The sequence below is a fragment of the Protopterus annectens genome, chromosome 13.part0, assembly GCF_019279795.1.
Source record: "Protopterus annectens isolate FY-2018-M chromosome 13.part0, PAN1.0, whole genome shotgun sequence".
NCBI classification, from domain to species: Eukaryota; Metazoa; Chordata; order Ceratodontiformes; family Protopteridae; genus Protopterus; species Protopterus annectens.
In genome coordinates this window covers 258,283,711-258,299,674 of record NC_056747.1, presented here as the reverse complement: position 1 = coordinate 258,299,674, position 15,964 = coordinate 258,283,711, and the positions used below count along the sequence as shown (strand labels likewise).

The 15,964-nt window shown below is 40.9% G+C and overlaps 1 protein-coding gene across 3 annotated transcripts in view; it reads left to right on the top strand.

Annotated features, from left to right (window-relative positions):
• ARHGAP45 (Rho GTPase activating protein 45) overlaps positions 1 to 15,964 on the top strand; it is a 786,168-nt gene that overhangs the window by 509,244 nt on the left and 260,960 nt on the right. For all 3 annotated transcript variants that reach the window (XM_044053816.1, XM_044053817.1, XM_044053815.1), the window contains exons 9-10: positions 11,030 to 11,140; positions 15,336 to 15,416. In XM_044053816.1, the coding sequence (XP_043909751.1) occupies positions 11,030 to 11,140; positions 15,336 to 15,416 (192 nt within the window). The remainder of the gene's footprint in view (positions 1 to 11,029; positions 11,141 to 15,335; positions 15,417 to 15,964) is intronic.

The window sequence follows — 15,964 nt, the reverse complement described above, 5'->3', positions numbered from 1 at the left end:
AGGAGAAGGTTATGGTCAGCTCCTGTTGGGTGCCAGGATCCGACAACTTATGCATGTACTCAAGTGAGTCAGCAGCAATCACCGTTATGACTCTGTCACAGTACATGTTGGAGTGAATGACTTGAGATGTACCTCTCTGGACTATACGAAGAGACATGATAAAGCTTTCAGATTATGTGCTATCATTCACCTAGGATGATGCCACAGTACAGACAAAAAATGATTGATTTTAACAATTGGCTTAGCTTCTGGTGTCACTCTAAGGAAATCCAGTATCTGTCAGCTTGGGATGACATGGTAAACGGACCTCGCTGCTTTGCCAGAGATGGCCTTCACCTATCTCTTCAAGGCTTTGAGATATTGGCAAAGACATTTGCCTCCCCCATAAAGCCTTTTATAGGCTATGTCAAAACAACAAAACTTCCAATGTAGAAAAATACTATAGAGACAAACTCAAGGTCATGCTGCTTAATGCTAGGAGCCTTAACAGTAAGCTGCACTCCGTGGAAACACTCCTTAACTTGGAAGATGCTGATGTCTGTGCAGTCACTGAGACTTGGTTCAAGACCATGCAGAGTACCCCAGCCATGTAGGGCTACAATACCTTTCACACATTCAGACCCCAAAATGAACAAGAAAGAACAAAAGGTGCAGGTGTATCCATTTTCATTAAATCCAAATACACCTCGTGACTGGTGAAATACTATGACTCTCTTGAGATACTGCAGGTCCAAATAACTATAGGTAAAACACCCTACCACATCATGGTCCCCACCATGAATCAGGAGAAACACACCACCTACCTGGACTTGCCTGAATTGCTCAGTATACAGCCAAACACCTTGGTCATGGGTGACTTCAACTACCCATCAATCAATTGGGTGGCTTACACAAGCACAAACATGACCTCACTGAGGTTCCTAGACTTTGTTAACTCAAATGCACTGGAGCAGTTAGTCTGCACCTCAACAAGGGGGTGAAATATCCTAGACCTAGTACTTACCAACATGGAGGTTTGCTGCTTTACCCCCAGTGTGCTGCCCTCCCTAGTTAAGTCAGACCATAAATCTGTCTCACTGAAGTAAAGATCATACCTGACACAAATAAAAATTTCTCCAAAGCAAACTATCACCTCCTAAGTGATGATATAAATAGTTTCAAAGGCCCTGCTAACACAGAAAATGATGACTACTATGCGGAGAAATATACAAACTCCTATATAGCCACTTAAGCAAACGTACTGACTCGGCAATACCTGTCAGGACTAAAACCAGGTCCTCTCACAAAAACAAGCCACCCTAGTGGACTGCAAGTATAAATAAGTTATATAACAAAAGAAAGAAATTGATAGCTAAGAACAAGAAGGCATGTACTCAGCAAGGGAAGACAACTTTACACAGCCTAATCAAGCAAGTCAGAAACCACGTAAAGTCCTCTAAAGCAAATTACAAGACTAGACTGGCATCCCTAACTAGTAATAATGATAAGGCATTCTTTAGCTATGCCAGAAAGTTCAAAGGGAATGCCTAGCTGTGTGCCAAACTTATAAGAATACCCAGCTGTGTGCCGAACTTATAGGAATACCCAGCTGTGTGCCAAACCTATATGAATACCCAGCTGTGTGCCGAACATATAGGAATGCCCAGCTGTGTGTTGAACCTATAGTGGACAGCATCACTCACACGGAACCTGAAGAAATTGTCAACCTGCTGGCTGACTGATTTAGTGACAATTTCATCCCTTTTTCCCACCAGCCATATCACATCACATTCCTAACACCTGTCCTCTACCATTTATCTCCAAAGAACAGGTTATTCAAGCACTCTCCAAAGCAGAAACTACAGCGATGGGACCAGATAACATCCCAGGCTGCATACTAAACAATCTAAAACAAGATCTAGCGGAACCACTTAGCTGTCTCTTTAAACAAAGCCTGAGCACTGCTTTTGTGCAAGAGGAGTGGAGAACAGCAACAGTAATCCCCTTGCACAAAGGAGATCCATCAATTGACCCTGGAAACTATAGACCCATTAACCTGACCAGCTTTATCTGCAAGGCCATGGAAAAAATCATCATGGACTTTATCAACCAGGACATAGGCAACCTTCAAACTCTTGACCCAACCCAGTTTGGTTTCGTCAAGGGTAGATCTTATTTTATTTATTTATTTGACATTTTTTTACCGGGATGGTCCGACTGGACAAGAAGTCCATTTTCAGCGGAGGCGCAGGGAGAAAAGCTCCACAAAAACAGATACAATTTTAGAGAGTTTTAGACAACAGTATCAATTTACATTTACATTCCGGCCTATATAGTAAAATAGTAGTATATACAGGAAAGTTGCACATAAAGAAAACAGATACAGATTTTTAAAAAGTGATACAAAACAGTATATAAATTGCAGTTTACCATATGTACAGGGAGAAACAAATTTACATTTTTTTCTTTGGTCAGGTAGTGCAAAGGAAAGAAGTAGTGGCAAGAAAGCAGTCATGATTTGCGGTTGTTGTACAATGGAAGCAGTGGCAAATGATTCGATGGAAGTTTGCAGATGTTTAGTATTGGAGTCAGTGGATAGTGGATAAATGAGGGAGAAGAGGGAGGGTTATGAGAGGAGTATTTAGAGTGGAAAGTGAAAGCGATGAAAAGAAGGGTAAGAGAATAGACAGGTGAGGATGGAGGGGTAGAGTAAGGTTGAAGGAGGAAAAAGTAAGTGTGGGATACAGAGAGTGAATAGAGTAATGAGAGAGTCTATATTAAATGATCATGCATTCAAAAGTTTGACTGTCATACGGTCGACACCATATGATCAAACTTTTGAAAGTTTGAGTGTTTTAACGGAGATCTCCATACAGCATGGAATAGGAAGATTTCCCTTTTCTGCGCTGTAGTGCGATCTCAGAGTTGGTATATTTAAAGAGTGGAGGGTGCAGGTGGGCTTGACCCCCCCCTACTTAAAACATTCAGGTAGGTTATTTGTGTAGTTTATTATTTTTTTTATTATATGTTCGAACTTTTAAATATTCAATCATATGGTGTCGACCATATGACAGTCGAACTTTTGAAAGCTCGATCATCTAATATAGACCCTTATGAGTTTAGGTTTACTGGGTGAGTGGGAGAGATATGTGTGTGAGGGAGGTATAGGAGACATGGAAGACTTAGCCAGGGGATATACATGTACAGCACCAGGAGCCTAATAACTGAGTCTTTAGCAACTGTTTGAATCTGGAAGGGTTTGTGGTAGTTAGGATGTGTTGAGGGATGGTGTTCCATAGCCTGGAGATATGACTGGAGTAAAGAAAATCACCAAAGCTGTTATTTGTGATCTTGCTTATTAAATCTGGTGAACTCTTTGAGAAAGTCACCAAATCTGTGGATAATGATAAAGCAGTACATACTGCCTATATTGATTTAGCCAAGATGTTTGACACAATTCCTCACATAGGGATTATTGAGAAAGTCTCCCAGCTGGGTATTAACCCATTCATCACAACAGGGTAGCAAACTGGCTCACTGATAGAATGCACACTGTTAAAGTTGGGGAATCTACCTCCACCTGTAGGCCAGTTACCAGTGGTGTACCACAAAAATCTATACTGGTCCCTCTACTGTGTAGAATTTATTTTTCTGAAGTCCAGTCAAAAGTTGATGGCCTGTGGCATACTAAGTTTGCAGATGACTGTGAGCTGGAGCAATCATAGAGTCCCCCAATTACATCATCAAATTACAGAAAGGACTGACACAGATAAACGATTGGTGCCAGGCCATGGACTGAAACTAAATGCAAGAAAATCCCTAATTATCGCCTTTGGCAGAGTAGTAGCCCCTGCTAGTTATGATGTAGACAGCACCCCTCTAAGCTCAATCACAGTGGTGCATGAATTGGGAATGCAGTTTGATAGCAATCTAAACTTTGATCACCATGTGTCCACAGTAGTAAGGAAAGCTTTCTACACTGCCCATCACATAAATAAGGGTATCGCATCCAAGACCAGGGAGGTTATTACTCCACTCTACTCATCCCTTATCAGACCACTGATTGAGTACAATGCTCCCTTCTGTATGTACCTCACCAGACACCTGCAACAACTGGAGAGACCACAGAGGTTTCTAACCAAGAGAATTTAGGGCCTCCAAGACATGACCTATATGGAAAGACTGAAAGCCCTATCACTGTACTCTGTATCATACAGGCTGCTGAGAGGCAATCTGTGCCTGGCCTACAGAGCAGTCTCTGACCCTGCCCTAATGGAAATGCTGTATATCCATAAATCAAATGGGTCAAGAGTCACGTGTTCCACAAATCTCAACTTGGCCTGCGACATTAATACAACTTGCACAAGCCACAGATGTGTCTCCCAGAGATTGCAGCTCCTCTGGAATAAGCTCCCACTTCATGTGAAGCAGAGCTCCTTAATGACCCTATTTAAGCGCAACCTTGTCAACTGGATGGGAAACCACAAATTCACCCTGGGGGCTGGCACTTTTGGCCCTCATAGACAGGGGCACTTGGTTCTGATCATGGTATTGCTCTGCAAACAATGACCATCTAACTTAGGTCAACCAAGGTACTTTGGGTTTTTTACATGGCTAGGCTTGTAAAGGCCCTAGGGCCATTAGCCTAGTAACCTCCTATGAACCTATGAACCAATAAGAAATACTTTAAAAGTTCATCTCAAAGATCAAAACTTTACTGCACTTAGTATGTTTAAAATAGCAACTTTTTAAAATAAATTGACACAAAATATGGATAAAATAACGTTGAAAGACTTTGCTAGCACCTTAGTGGCATTCTTGGTTATGAGAAGTTTGGACAGGTATTTGGGGGAGAAGTTTGCAATAAACTTGTTTGCTAGTATATTGGTGATGTCTATTGCATCGAAGTGGGTGGTCCCACATAGGATACATCCTGAGCACTGTTGGGTATTATTATTTAGTTTGATCAAATGGCTAAAGGATGATTTGTAGTTCTCTATAGCTTCAGAAGCTAGTCTAAGTTTTTGGGTTGCTTTATTAGTCCTAAACGTATTTCTCATTTCCTTGGTAATGTTTTTTATAGAATCTTTGTAATGAGGATTTTTGTATCTGCTGTATAACTTAAGGAGTTTTTTTTCTGTTGTAAATTTTACGTATGTTGCAGGACCATAAGGGTGTTTTTTTTTTAAGTTTTCAATTGTATTTTGCTACTCGGGGTTACTGAGCTGGTGGTGTCATATCTGAATTTTGAGATTTGGTCATATAATTGTGTGAGGTTTCCCATCTGAAGTCTTTAAATTCAGAGATGCTGGTTTCAGGATCTTTGGAGATATTGAAGGCAAATGTCACAAGTTTATGGTCTGACTTAGCTAGGGATGGAGGGATCAGAGAATAGTACATGTAAAGGCTTTAATTGGGAGGACTAGATCCACAATATTATGTCCTCTTGTGGTTTAACTATCTGCTCAAAGGAATTTTTGTTAATTAAGCCCAGGAACTTCTGGGTATAGTCTTTATTGGAGATACATGTTCTCATTTCAATTGCAGGGTAAAGTATCCCAAAATAATGGAGTTCTTCTTTATAGGAAGTTATTTGAATACTTTCAGGAATCTATCATGGTCATTTCAGAACATGGATGTTGTCCTGCAACAGGGTATAACTTGGCAGTTTGCCTTATTTATAGTGATTTAGAGTTATATCCATAGCATACTCAGTTTCCATCCTAATTAACCACTTTATCACAGAATCAACTGTTCCATCTCTTTGGAAAAAATTCTATACAATTCCTATACACAAAGGTGGCAATTCCTTAGAACTCTCAAACTTTCAACCAACTGCTATACTTTCTCCCCTCTCCAAAGTCCTAGAACACTGTGTACACAAACAAATTATGGCCCACCTCCTACAACACAACCTGATCACCCCTACTCAACATAGCTTTCGTCCACACCACAGCACCTCCACTGCTCTCATCTCCTTCACCAATACCATCTCCCTAGCCAGAGACAACAACAAACTCATTTCTTGTCTATTCTTAGATTTGTCCAAAGCCTTTGACACTGTCTCTCATCCAATCCTTCTCTCAAAACTTTCTCATCTTAACCTTTCCTCAACATCTATTTCTTGGTTTAGCAGCTACCTCTCAGACCGGCACCAATCTGTCAAATGGCTCTCTGCTCTCTCTCCCTTTCTCCCTATTAAAACAGGTGTCCCACAGGGCTCCATCCTTACACCCCACCTTTTTAACATCTTTACCAATGAACTCCAGAACTCTTGTCCCCAATCATCCCTCATACAGTATGAGGATGATTCTACCGTTATATCTATAGCTGATAACCCAACTGAACTACTAACCCTCACACAAACATCATTTAACCACACTGAAACTTGGTTAACTCAACACCATCTCATAATTAACCCCAAAAAACAAAACTGCTACTCTTTCTCCCAAAATCCCACTTCTCACTTAAATCCTCCTTCACCATCTCTTCACTCAACAACACCATAATAGCTCCAGAAACCCATACCAAGCTCCTCGGAGTAATCATAGATGACCAGCTGAAATTTGGTGTTCACATTCACCACAGTATTAAGAAACCCCATCATATGCTTGGTCTTATTTATAGAAATAAAAGATTTCTCACTCCTGAAATAAGAATAACTCTAGCCAATGCCTACTTCCTCCCCAACCTCTTCTATAGCGCACAAATGTATACTAACCTCCAGTCTACACTTCCCTCCAAACTTGAATCTACCTACAACAAAGTGGCTAGATTTGCTGCAAACTTACCACCCAAATCTCACCACTGTCTGGCCCTCAAGTCACTATACTGGCTTGAGTTTCCAAACCACCTCAAATTTACCCAACTTCTCACTATCCACTCCATTCTCAAGAAACCATCCTCCTGTCCAAGTCTCTCTTCACTAGTCTCCCTCTGCACTCCCACTCGATCACTAGGAGTTCAGATCAACATCTGCTACAAATTTACAAGCCTAACAAATGTGCAGGACAGAACTTATACAGCTACTCTCCAGCCATCTTCTGGAACAAGCTTCCCTTGACTCTAAGAAGTCTACCCCAGACCCACACTTTCAAAATCTCTCTTAAACACTACCTTACCCACCTCACAACCTGCCCCTGCAACCTCCTCCCTTGAACCTAGTACACATCTTGGTCTCTTCACACCTCTCTCACCCTCCCTTCCTCAGCCTACTATCCATCTCATCCTCCCTCCCTACTACCTATCAACCCCCCTCTTCCCCACACGCCTTCTTCCTCCCACCCTTTACCTTTATACCTCAAGGTCTGCTCTCTCCTACCTACCTCTTGTCAGTAAGTACATAACCTTTCCCAACTCTTCGCAGACTACCTATTCCATACTAGGACCCTCATAATTGCTAATCCATAAACCTATCAATGCATAATCACCCTTCTACACTAACTGCTGCAAACCCCCCCCCCAAATCCCACTGCCTCTACCCCCCTACTTATCCTACTTACTTCACCCACAACTACCCTCCATCTGCTCTGACTCCATTACAACACTAAGCTGCTATCTAACTGTATCTGTGTTAAACTCTCACTTGCCTTCCCTATTTAAATGCAATTAACAGTCATGACTCTATTCGTGTATTTTGCAAAATTTGTGTTCCACTATTTTTGCATTCTTCTTTTGTGCATTGTGTAAATAGCAGATTTTTTTGTATTCTTCTACTGTACATTGGAGCTTTTCTGCCCAAGCCTCTGCTGAAAAAGGACTCTGTCCCAGTCGGACTATCCCTGTCAACAAATGTCAAATAAATAAATTCTGTGAGTTCTGTTTATGGGGTTCTGGGAATCTGAAGATATGTTCCTTGACAAATATTGAGATGTTACCCTAAGGCCTGAACGTATTGTAGGTTCAAAACCTAGATATGCAAGGATTGTTATCTTTACATTTAAATTCTCAGTAATTAAACAAACATAGACATTTTTCAGATGCAGAAGAATCTCAAATATCAGGCAATTTTTTTGAGACTTCTGGTATTCAAAAGGACCATCTTAATGTGATTCAGACTGTGGTTTGATGAATTTGCTGCACTGAAATGTCCATTAACTGGACTCTGCCTAAAAAAGACACTATGAGAGCAGCAAAGGCTTTAGCCAGTATGCAGAAGTCTTTGAACAAGGGTGCAGGCTATCCTTTCTGAAGTAAGTTGGACTTTCAATCATTTTATCCCATGCTGATACATTCTGGATACCCCTAGAATGACACCAGCTATTCAGCCAATTGTTGAAGCCAGTTATCTTTTCTTTGCACCTAGGCATTATTCATAGTGAAAGGACTCCACTCAGGACCAGAGTCTTACATGCATTTATTACATGCTTGGAAAGCTGTGAAATGTCTTTTTGCAAGTCCCTTAGGATTTTACATGACAGGTCATTCACTCCCATATGGACTACTACCATGTCTTAGTTATATTTGCCAGTTTGTTTGTTTTGTTTTTTTTTTGGGGGGGGGTGACATCAGAGATTCTTGAACTCAAAATGCATCTGACTGCAACCATTTGCTTGTCCAGCCTTGTAAGTGGAGAATATCTATGCCAATACCTCTCAACTGTCCAGATTTTCACAGAATGCCCAGATTTATGCTTCATATTTTTGGTCATTTCCTCATAAAATCACTGGCATGTCACTGAGGATTGAAATAAAAAAATAATGACAGACATTTGAGTTTCAAACTTTATGCTCTTCATAAAATTCATGCTAATGTAAAACCTGTTATTCTATCAACTTTCTAACTTTGTAAGAGCAATATTTAAAAAATGTCCCTATTTTTGAGGGTTTGTCCCCCCATTATTTCTGGTTTTGTTCAGGTTTCTACCTCTAAGAGGTTGAGAGGTATGTCTATGCCTGACAATTGAGTCACCAATCACTAAGACATTCTTGTTAGTACTGATGGCACTAAGACTTGTGTGGTGGTATGGGAGGCTAGCATCTTGTGGAGCTTGCAAAGTAATCTGATAGATGTAGCTTAAATCTAATGCATAAATTACTGTGTTACCCACTGTGGTGGGGGGAAACTAATAAAGACATAAACTTCAGAAGGAGTGGCACTAGAGAGATCAGAGAAGGAAAAAAAAATAAATCTGGGGTCACAGTTACCCCATCAGTAGCATGACTAGGGTGGGGCATAGGCACAAAGTGTTGGGGTGTTTAGATTGTACTTCAGTGTATTTCCAGCATCTAAATGCCAGTGTATGCATAGAAAAGTGAGAACTGAGTGCTTTGCAGATGGCAAGTCTTCAGGCAAAAACCGTAACAGCTGCTTGCTACAAATGTAGCAAAAGATTTACTACAGTTAAAACAAAAAATCTCTATTTTTTTGTCTCTTCACATTATCATAAGAGCTTTTTTTTAATTTGTCTTCAGGTTAAAGTTTAGGAGGGGACGTCAGATTAGGGGACAGCCCCAGGTACCAGATTAGCCAGCTACCCTTTTGTACCGCACTGCTGAATTAAGGAATGCAGTGTGCCATCACAGCAGGGAAAGTCAACAGTAAGCTTAGGTATGTAGCCAGGGGACTGTATTCAAATGATACAGAAGACATCTTTTCACTATACAAGGAACTAATAAGGCTGCATCTAGGCTACTGTGTCCAGTTCTGTCAGATAGACACAGGAATTACGGTAGTACAAGTCATGCAAAGCAGTATAACCCACCCCATACAAGTGATGCAAATGGACAGGTCAGAGTATAAGTAAAGTGTTAAACAGCTTGGCATGTATAGAGTGAAAGAGGAAGGAAATGCTGTGGTCATGATCTGTTAGAGGTAAGCAAAAGAGCTGGAGTCAAAGAGGAGAATGAGACATGGGGGCGGGTTTGGCTTAATGGGGGGGTAGGACTGGCTTAATGGTTAAGGTCTTTGCCTCGCAAATATAAGGTTCAGAGTTTGATGCTGGCCTCTTGTTAATGCAAGGCTTGTAATAGTCTGTAGATTGACAGCCTAGTATTTGTCTATGAACCTATGAATGGCAGCTGAAATGGAATTTCAAAAAAAAATATTTAAGTAAATATTAACTCACAGTAAGAATGGTGGGGTTCTGCAATGTACCTCTGATACAATGGTTTATTGTAGGCCACTGTAGGGGTACAGATATGCCATGGACAGGTGAAAAGATAAGACAGTGGCCATGCAACTGAAAACGGATTAGCTGAAACATATGAACAGACTCAAAAGACTATATTCCTGAGCCATTTTGCTATGTTTGTATGATGATAGTAACTCAAATGTTATCTGTTAATTAAAGTACATACTGGATTTCTGTGCCGGTCACTGAAAGCCTTTAACTGTTTTTTATAGTCTGACAAGAATAATAGTTACTGCGGTGGTGGTGCTGCGGTAGCATTGTTGCCTCACAGTTAGACGTTGCCCGTTCGATTCTCAGTTAGAGCGTCTTCTGTGTAGTGACATGTGTGAATGGGCATTCCTTCGTTGAAGGTTGTGCGTTAGGCCCGGCAAGCCAGTACGTAAAAATCTACTATCAATCATTAGCGGACTGGAGTTCCGCTGTGGCGACCCCTAACCGGGAAAAGCCAAAAGACACAAACAAATAGTCTGACAAGAGTAATCACATTGGCCTGAATTATCATTATAAAAATATGCTCTCATTGGTATGTAGTTCTCTGTTTCTGTCTTATTGTGTAAGCAAACTTGCATTTTAGCTCAGACAAAGATGGTAGCACTACAAGGTGGTTAGACACTTCGTCTGAGTCAGTACCTCTTAGTATCAGATATTAACTACTCAAGCAACTGTTAACAAGCTCTTTTCATAAATATATTTAGTCTTAGAGTCCTGATGGTGCAAAGTTAACACTGCTTTTCATTAAAAGATGTTATGTATAGCTTTGTCTGGAATTTGCAACTATGAAAGATGCTCCATTACATCTAATAAAGATAAGTATATCTATTTTAATAAAAGAAGACATAGTAAGATTTATCCCATAAGAAAAACTGTATCAGTTATAATAGTACTGCTTTAACTAAACAAAACTATTCATTTTTGCAGCACTATATGCCTTTCTTATCTATCTACTCACTGGCACTAGAACAGGATATGGATTATGGACAAGGGGTAATGCAGATGGCGAATACCCTCCAGAACCAGACCTTCTTACAGGTAATTTCTGAAAAAGCCACTGTTTGACCTGCTAAACTATATGCAAGCCTTTACTAACAGCTGCCATTTTTAATCAGCTTCCTGTTTACAAATACCATCAGCAATCAAGTGCCATTTTCTTTAACAGATGGTTCAACTGGTCAGTGTTATTTATGTCATTCTTCTGGCTAGGGCAGTCCAGTTCCTGCATCTCTCTTTGTTATTTATTTTATTACTTAACCAAATAATTGAACTGGTCTTCAGACCCTTTTTCAGCCATGACCTAGGCCACAAAAGTAAAAGTAACTGCAATATATGTAGACAGTTTAGCATAACCAGTCAATCAGCATATTTATGCGAAGTGGGCAGAAATCAGAGTACCCAGAAAAAACCCGTACAAGCATAGGAAGAATATAAAAACTCCACATAGACAGTGACAGAAAGTCATAATTGATAACCAGACCATGGAGATGAAGTCAGAAATCTTACAACAAGCATTCATTCTGTGAGATAAATTACATCATAATAGTGTCTGAGTATAGAGACAAGTAACTGGAAGGTTAAAAGAAGTACAAGGTTCACATGAATTCTAAGTCATTGTCTTTTTCAGTAGAGAAAGTGATACCTTAACATCATCTCATTCAATCCAATCTAAATCCAAACTTTATCCAAGTGCAACTAACTCTGGGCAACACTGCAATCCAAATTGTAGCCTGCTACAGCTCCCCCACCATGCCCCAGGATTCCCACTCTTTTTTTCTTGCTATACTGGAAAATATTTGGGTTCAACCAAACATCCTAATAATAGGCAATTTCAACTACCCCACCATTAACTGAGAAAACTACTCATGTACCAACTCCTTCACTCAACGCTTTCTGAAATTCATGAATTTCAGTGCCCTGGATCAACTTATCCACACCCCCACCAGGGGCAACAATATCCTAGACCTAGTCATTACCAGCATGAGTAACCAGTGTTCCACACCTGAAGTCAACTCCTCGTTGGACAGATCCGACCATAAGTTAATCACCCTAGATATCCACATCCTGGCCCCACCCACCATTAAGGAAACCACGGTAAAAATTTTCTCCAAAGCCAACTTCATGCTTCTTAAGACAGAAGTGGTGAACTTCATGACACCCATGCAGATGGACAATACAGTTACAACTGCTGAATCCTACACAAATGCACTCTATAAGCACTTACACAAGTGCATAGATCGTGCTATCCCAAACAGAACCAAGATGCTATCCTCCAAAAAAGGAAGCCAATCTGGTGGTCCCCTGCCATAAACAAACTCTGCAACAGAAGAAAGAAACTGTTGCAAAGAGTAAAATCCCATGAGTGGAGGAGTTCCCTGGTCAGCCTCAGTAAGAAGCTGAGATCCCTTATAAGATCCTCCAAAGCTAGCTACAAAAACAAAATTGCCACTGATTCTAGGAACAACCACAAAGCATTCTATAGCTATCTCAAGAATCTCATTGGCAACATCCAGATCTGCTCTGAGTTACAGCACAATGGCACGAAAATTATAGAACCAACTGATATTGCCAAAATCCAGGCAAATAGGTTCAGTGCTAACTTTACCCCCCTCTCACCCCCTAAAGGGCCCATATCTATACAGGACGAATGCAGAGTCCCTGTAATCACAACTATGCAGGTAAAAGCTGCATTCTCTAAAGCCAAAAATACAACATCCATGGGACCGGATAACATCCCAGACTGCGTTTTACACAAACTTCACAACGAACTGGCTCCCCACCTAAGCACCATGTTCAATCATAGCTTCACATCAGGCTTTGTGTCCACTGAATGGCACACAGCAACAGTTATCCCAATCCATAAAGGGAGAGCCACCACTGACCTTGGGAACTATCGCCCTATTAGCCTGACAAGCCTGGTCTGTAAGGTCATGGAATGTATCATCATGGAACTCATAAACAAAGACATTGGTAGCCTCCAAACTCTGGACCTCACCCAGTTCAGGTTTGTGAAAGGCAGATCATGCCTCCTGAACCTGATTGATTTCTTTGAGGCAGTCACCAAAGCCATAGACGAGGATAAGGTTGTTCACACAGCCTATCTTGACCTTGCCAAGGCTTTTGACACCATCCCCCATTCAGGAATTATAGCTAAACTCACTAAACTAGGTATAAATCCCTACATCAAAGATGGGTTGCCAACTGGCTCACTGACAGAACCCACACTGTAAAAGTTGCAGACTCCAAATCTGACTTCAAACCAGTGACAAGTGGAGTACCAGAGGGTTCAGTCCTGGGACCTCTCCTGTTTGGCATCTACTTCTCTGAAGTACAGGCTAACACAGAAGGCCTTTGGCTAATGAAGTTCACAGATGACTGCAAACTAGGAGCCATAGTCGAGTCCCCAAATGATGTGGACAGATGCCTGGTGTCAAAGCCATGGCCTCAAGCTCAATGCCAAAAAGTGCATTGTCATCCCCTTTTTTAAAAACTCTGTACCCATGAACTATCACATAGGCGGCGGTCTACTTAATGCCGAATGTGTGATAAGAGACCTTGGGACCCAGGAGGACAGTAGTCTCTCCTCTGATAATCACATCACCACAGTAGTCAGGAAATCCTTCTATGTGGCACACCTCATCACAAAAGGGTTCTCATCCAGGAAAAAGGAGGTTATTGTTGTCCTCTGCTCGACACTCATTAGACCCATTATAGAGTACAATGCCCCTTTTGGTATGTACCTCACAAGACATCTACAACAACTGGAAAGGCCACAAAAGTACCTCACAAAGAGGATTACTGGCCTCAAACAGATGCCCTACACTGCCCATCTCAAAAAACTCCAGCTTTACTCCGTAGCATATCGCCTACTCCGAGGTGATCTCTGCCTAACATATAAAGCTATATCAAACCCAGACCTGTTGGACATGCTACACCTAAAGAAATCCCAATCTCTCCGAGTTACATGCTCTAGGGACCTAAACGTTTTCACCACAGTAAACAGGACATGCTGGAAGAATAGATTCCTGTCCCAGAGACGTCCCATACTCCAGAACAAGCTATCCATCTATGTCAAACAAAGTACCTCATTAGCACTCTTCAAGAAAAATCTTGATGAGTGGATGGAAAATAGGAAATACACCCCAGGGATCACTTATGTGGCTCTGCTCAACAGGGGCACAGGAAAATAACTTTCTTGGGTGGCGTAAACCAGGGAACCTTGTTGGCTAGGCTTACTTAGGCCCTTGGGCCGATTGACTAGTACCTACCTATGAATCTATGAACCCTTAACAGTAGACAGTGATATATGTAAGAGGATATGGAAATGTAGGAATATGGGGAACACTAAAATTTTGCTCCCCCTGAACATTCAGAGGGTAGTGGTAAATACTGCCATATCAACTAATGAGCCACACCAAACCCAGCAGCACTCTGCCTACTTCAAAGAAACGTGTTGCTTGGTGAAATATTTTATCATCCATATTCAAGTGAAACTTAGATAAGAGGAGGGTATTGTAAGTAGGAATGAAGACAGGGCATGGGTTTTGATGGAATTAAAAAGTTAATAGGACTGGTAAAGGAGAGAGCAGCTTTGGAATAAAAAGGGGAAAATAAAACTCTTTTATTTTCTAACTAAACGAATACAGCTGTCAGCCAGACTCAGTAAACAGTTCTTCACAGGCCAATAATGGTTATTTTTTCTAAAGCATTTCCCACCAAGATAGCATACCGCAAGAGAAACAAAACCTTCCGTTTATGCATTTTGCCAACCTGTCTCACTTGATAGCAAAGCTGGATTGTTTAAGCTGTCATTCTAGGCAGGAGGTTTGGGCTATGAGCTGTGAGCAAATCTGACAGTTACAAATGCTGGCATATTGTACTGCTCTGACTGAGTTACCTGAGAAAGTCAACATCTTTCCTGTGTCTCTCCTGTAGAATAGCAACAAAACTTAATTTCACTAGTGTCTTTTCAGTACCCATATAAGCAATTCAAACAATGTGAAAACATCCATAAAATACAGCACCTAAAGTCAGTAGTAAACTGCAATGAGAGTAAATTGTCCTTAGGGCTAGTGTGAGATACCAAAGAGTGGAAAAAGAAATATTCTGTTCAAAGTCTGCCTGAAGCATGTTTAACCTTCTGAGTCTGTATCTATATTGTCCAACTGCTTTGTAAACTGAAACTTACTGAAGCAAGAGTATTAAAAAACAAATCTCATTTTTTAACTTCTAGCCACTACTTACAAGACGTGTCGAACATGAGAAGAAAAGGAAGGAGCTTAAAGAGCTGTGGCACAGAGCACAGAAGAAGCTGGTATGGACCAAGTAGTGAAGTACTGTGCATGTGTGATTGTGTTTACGTGTGTGTGTGTGTGTGTGTGTGTGTGTGTGTGTGTGTGTGTGTGTGTGTGTGTGTGTGTGTATTTCAACAATATCGCTCAGCATATTATATATTAGTTTTTAGCTTGCTGTCAGTAGTGTGACAGCCATGATTATTGAAGGATCTGGGTAACACCTGGGTTGGCAGGCAGTCCAAGAATCGAACAGTTAAACCATAATAAATAAAAGGTGCTAACTTTCAGACTCTGGTAAGTTAAGTACTTAACTGTATACTAAAGATCAGTGAGCTGTTCCTTTTTCAGGTGTTTATAGTAGTACTACAGAAATGCCTGAGCATCTGTTAGCACTGTGACTAATTTTTGTCAAAGAGAAATCATTCAGCACATCTAGCCACAATATGAAATTCAGAATTCGTCTAAAGAATCACCAATCCTGAAGGGGGAAAAAAGCAATCAATATCAGGGCAATAGTTTAGCAGCTGCAAAAACTGACTAAGGGCATAACACATGTCTGATAAGTTAT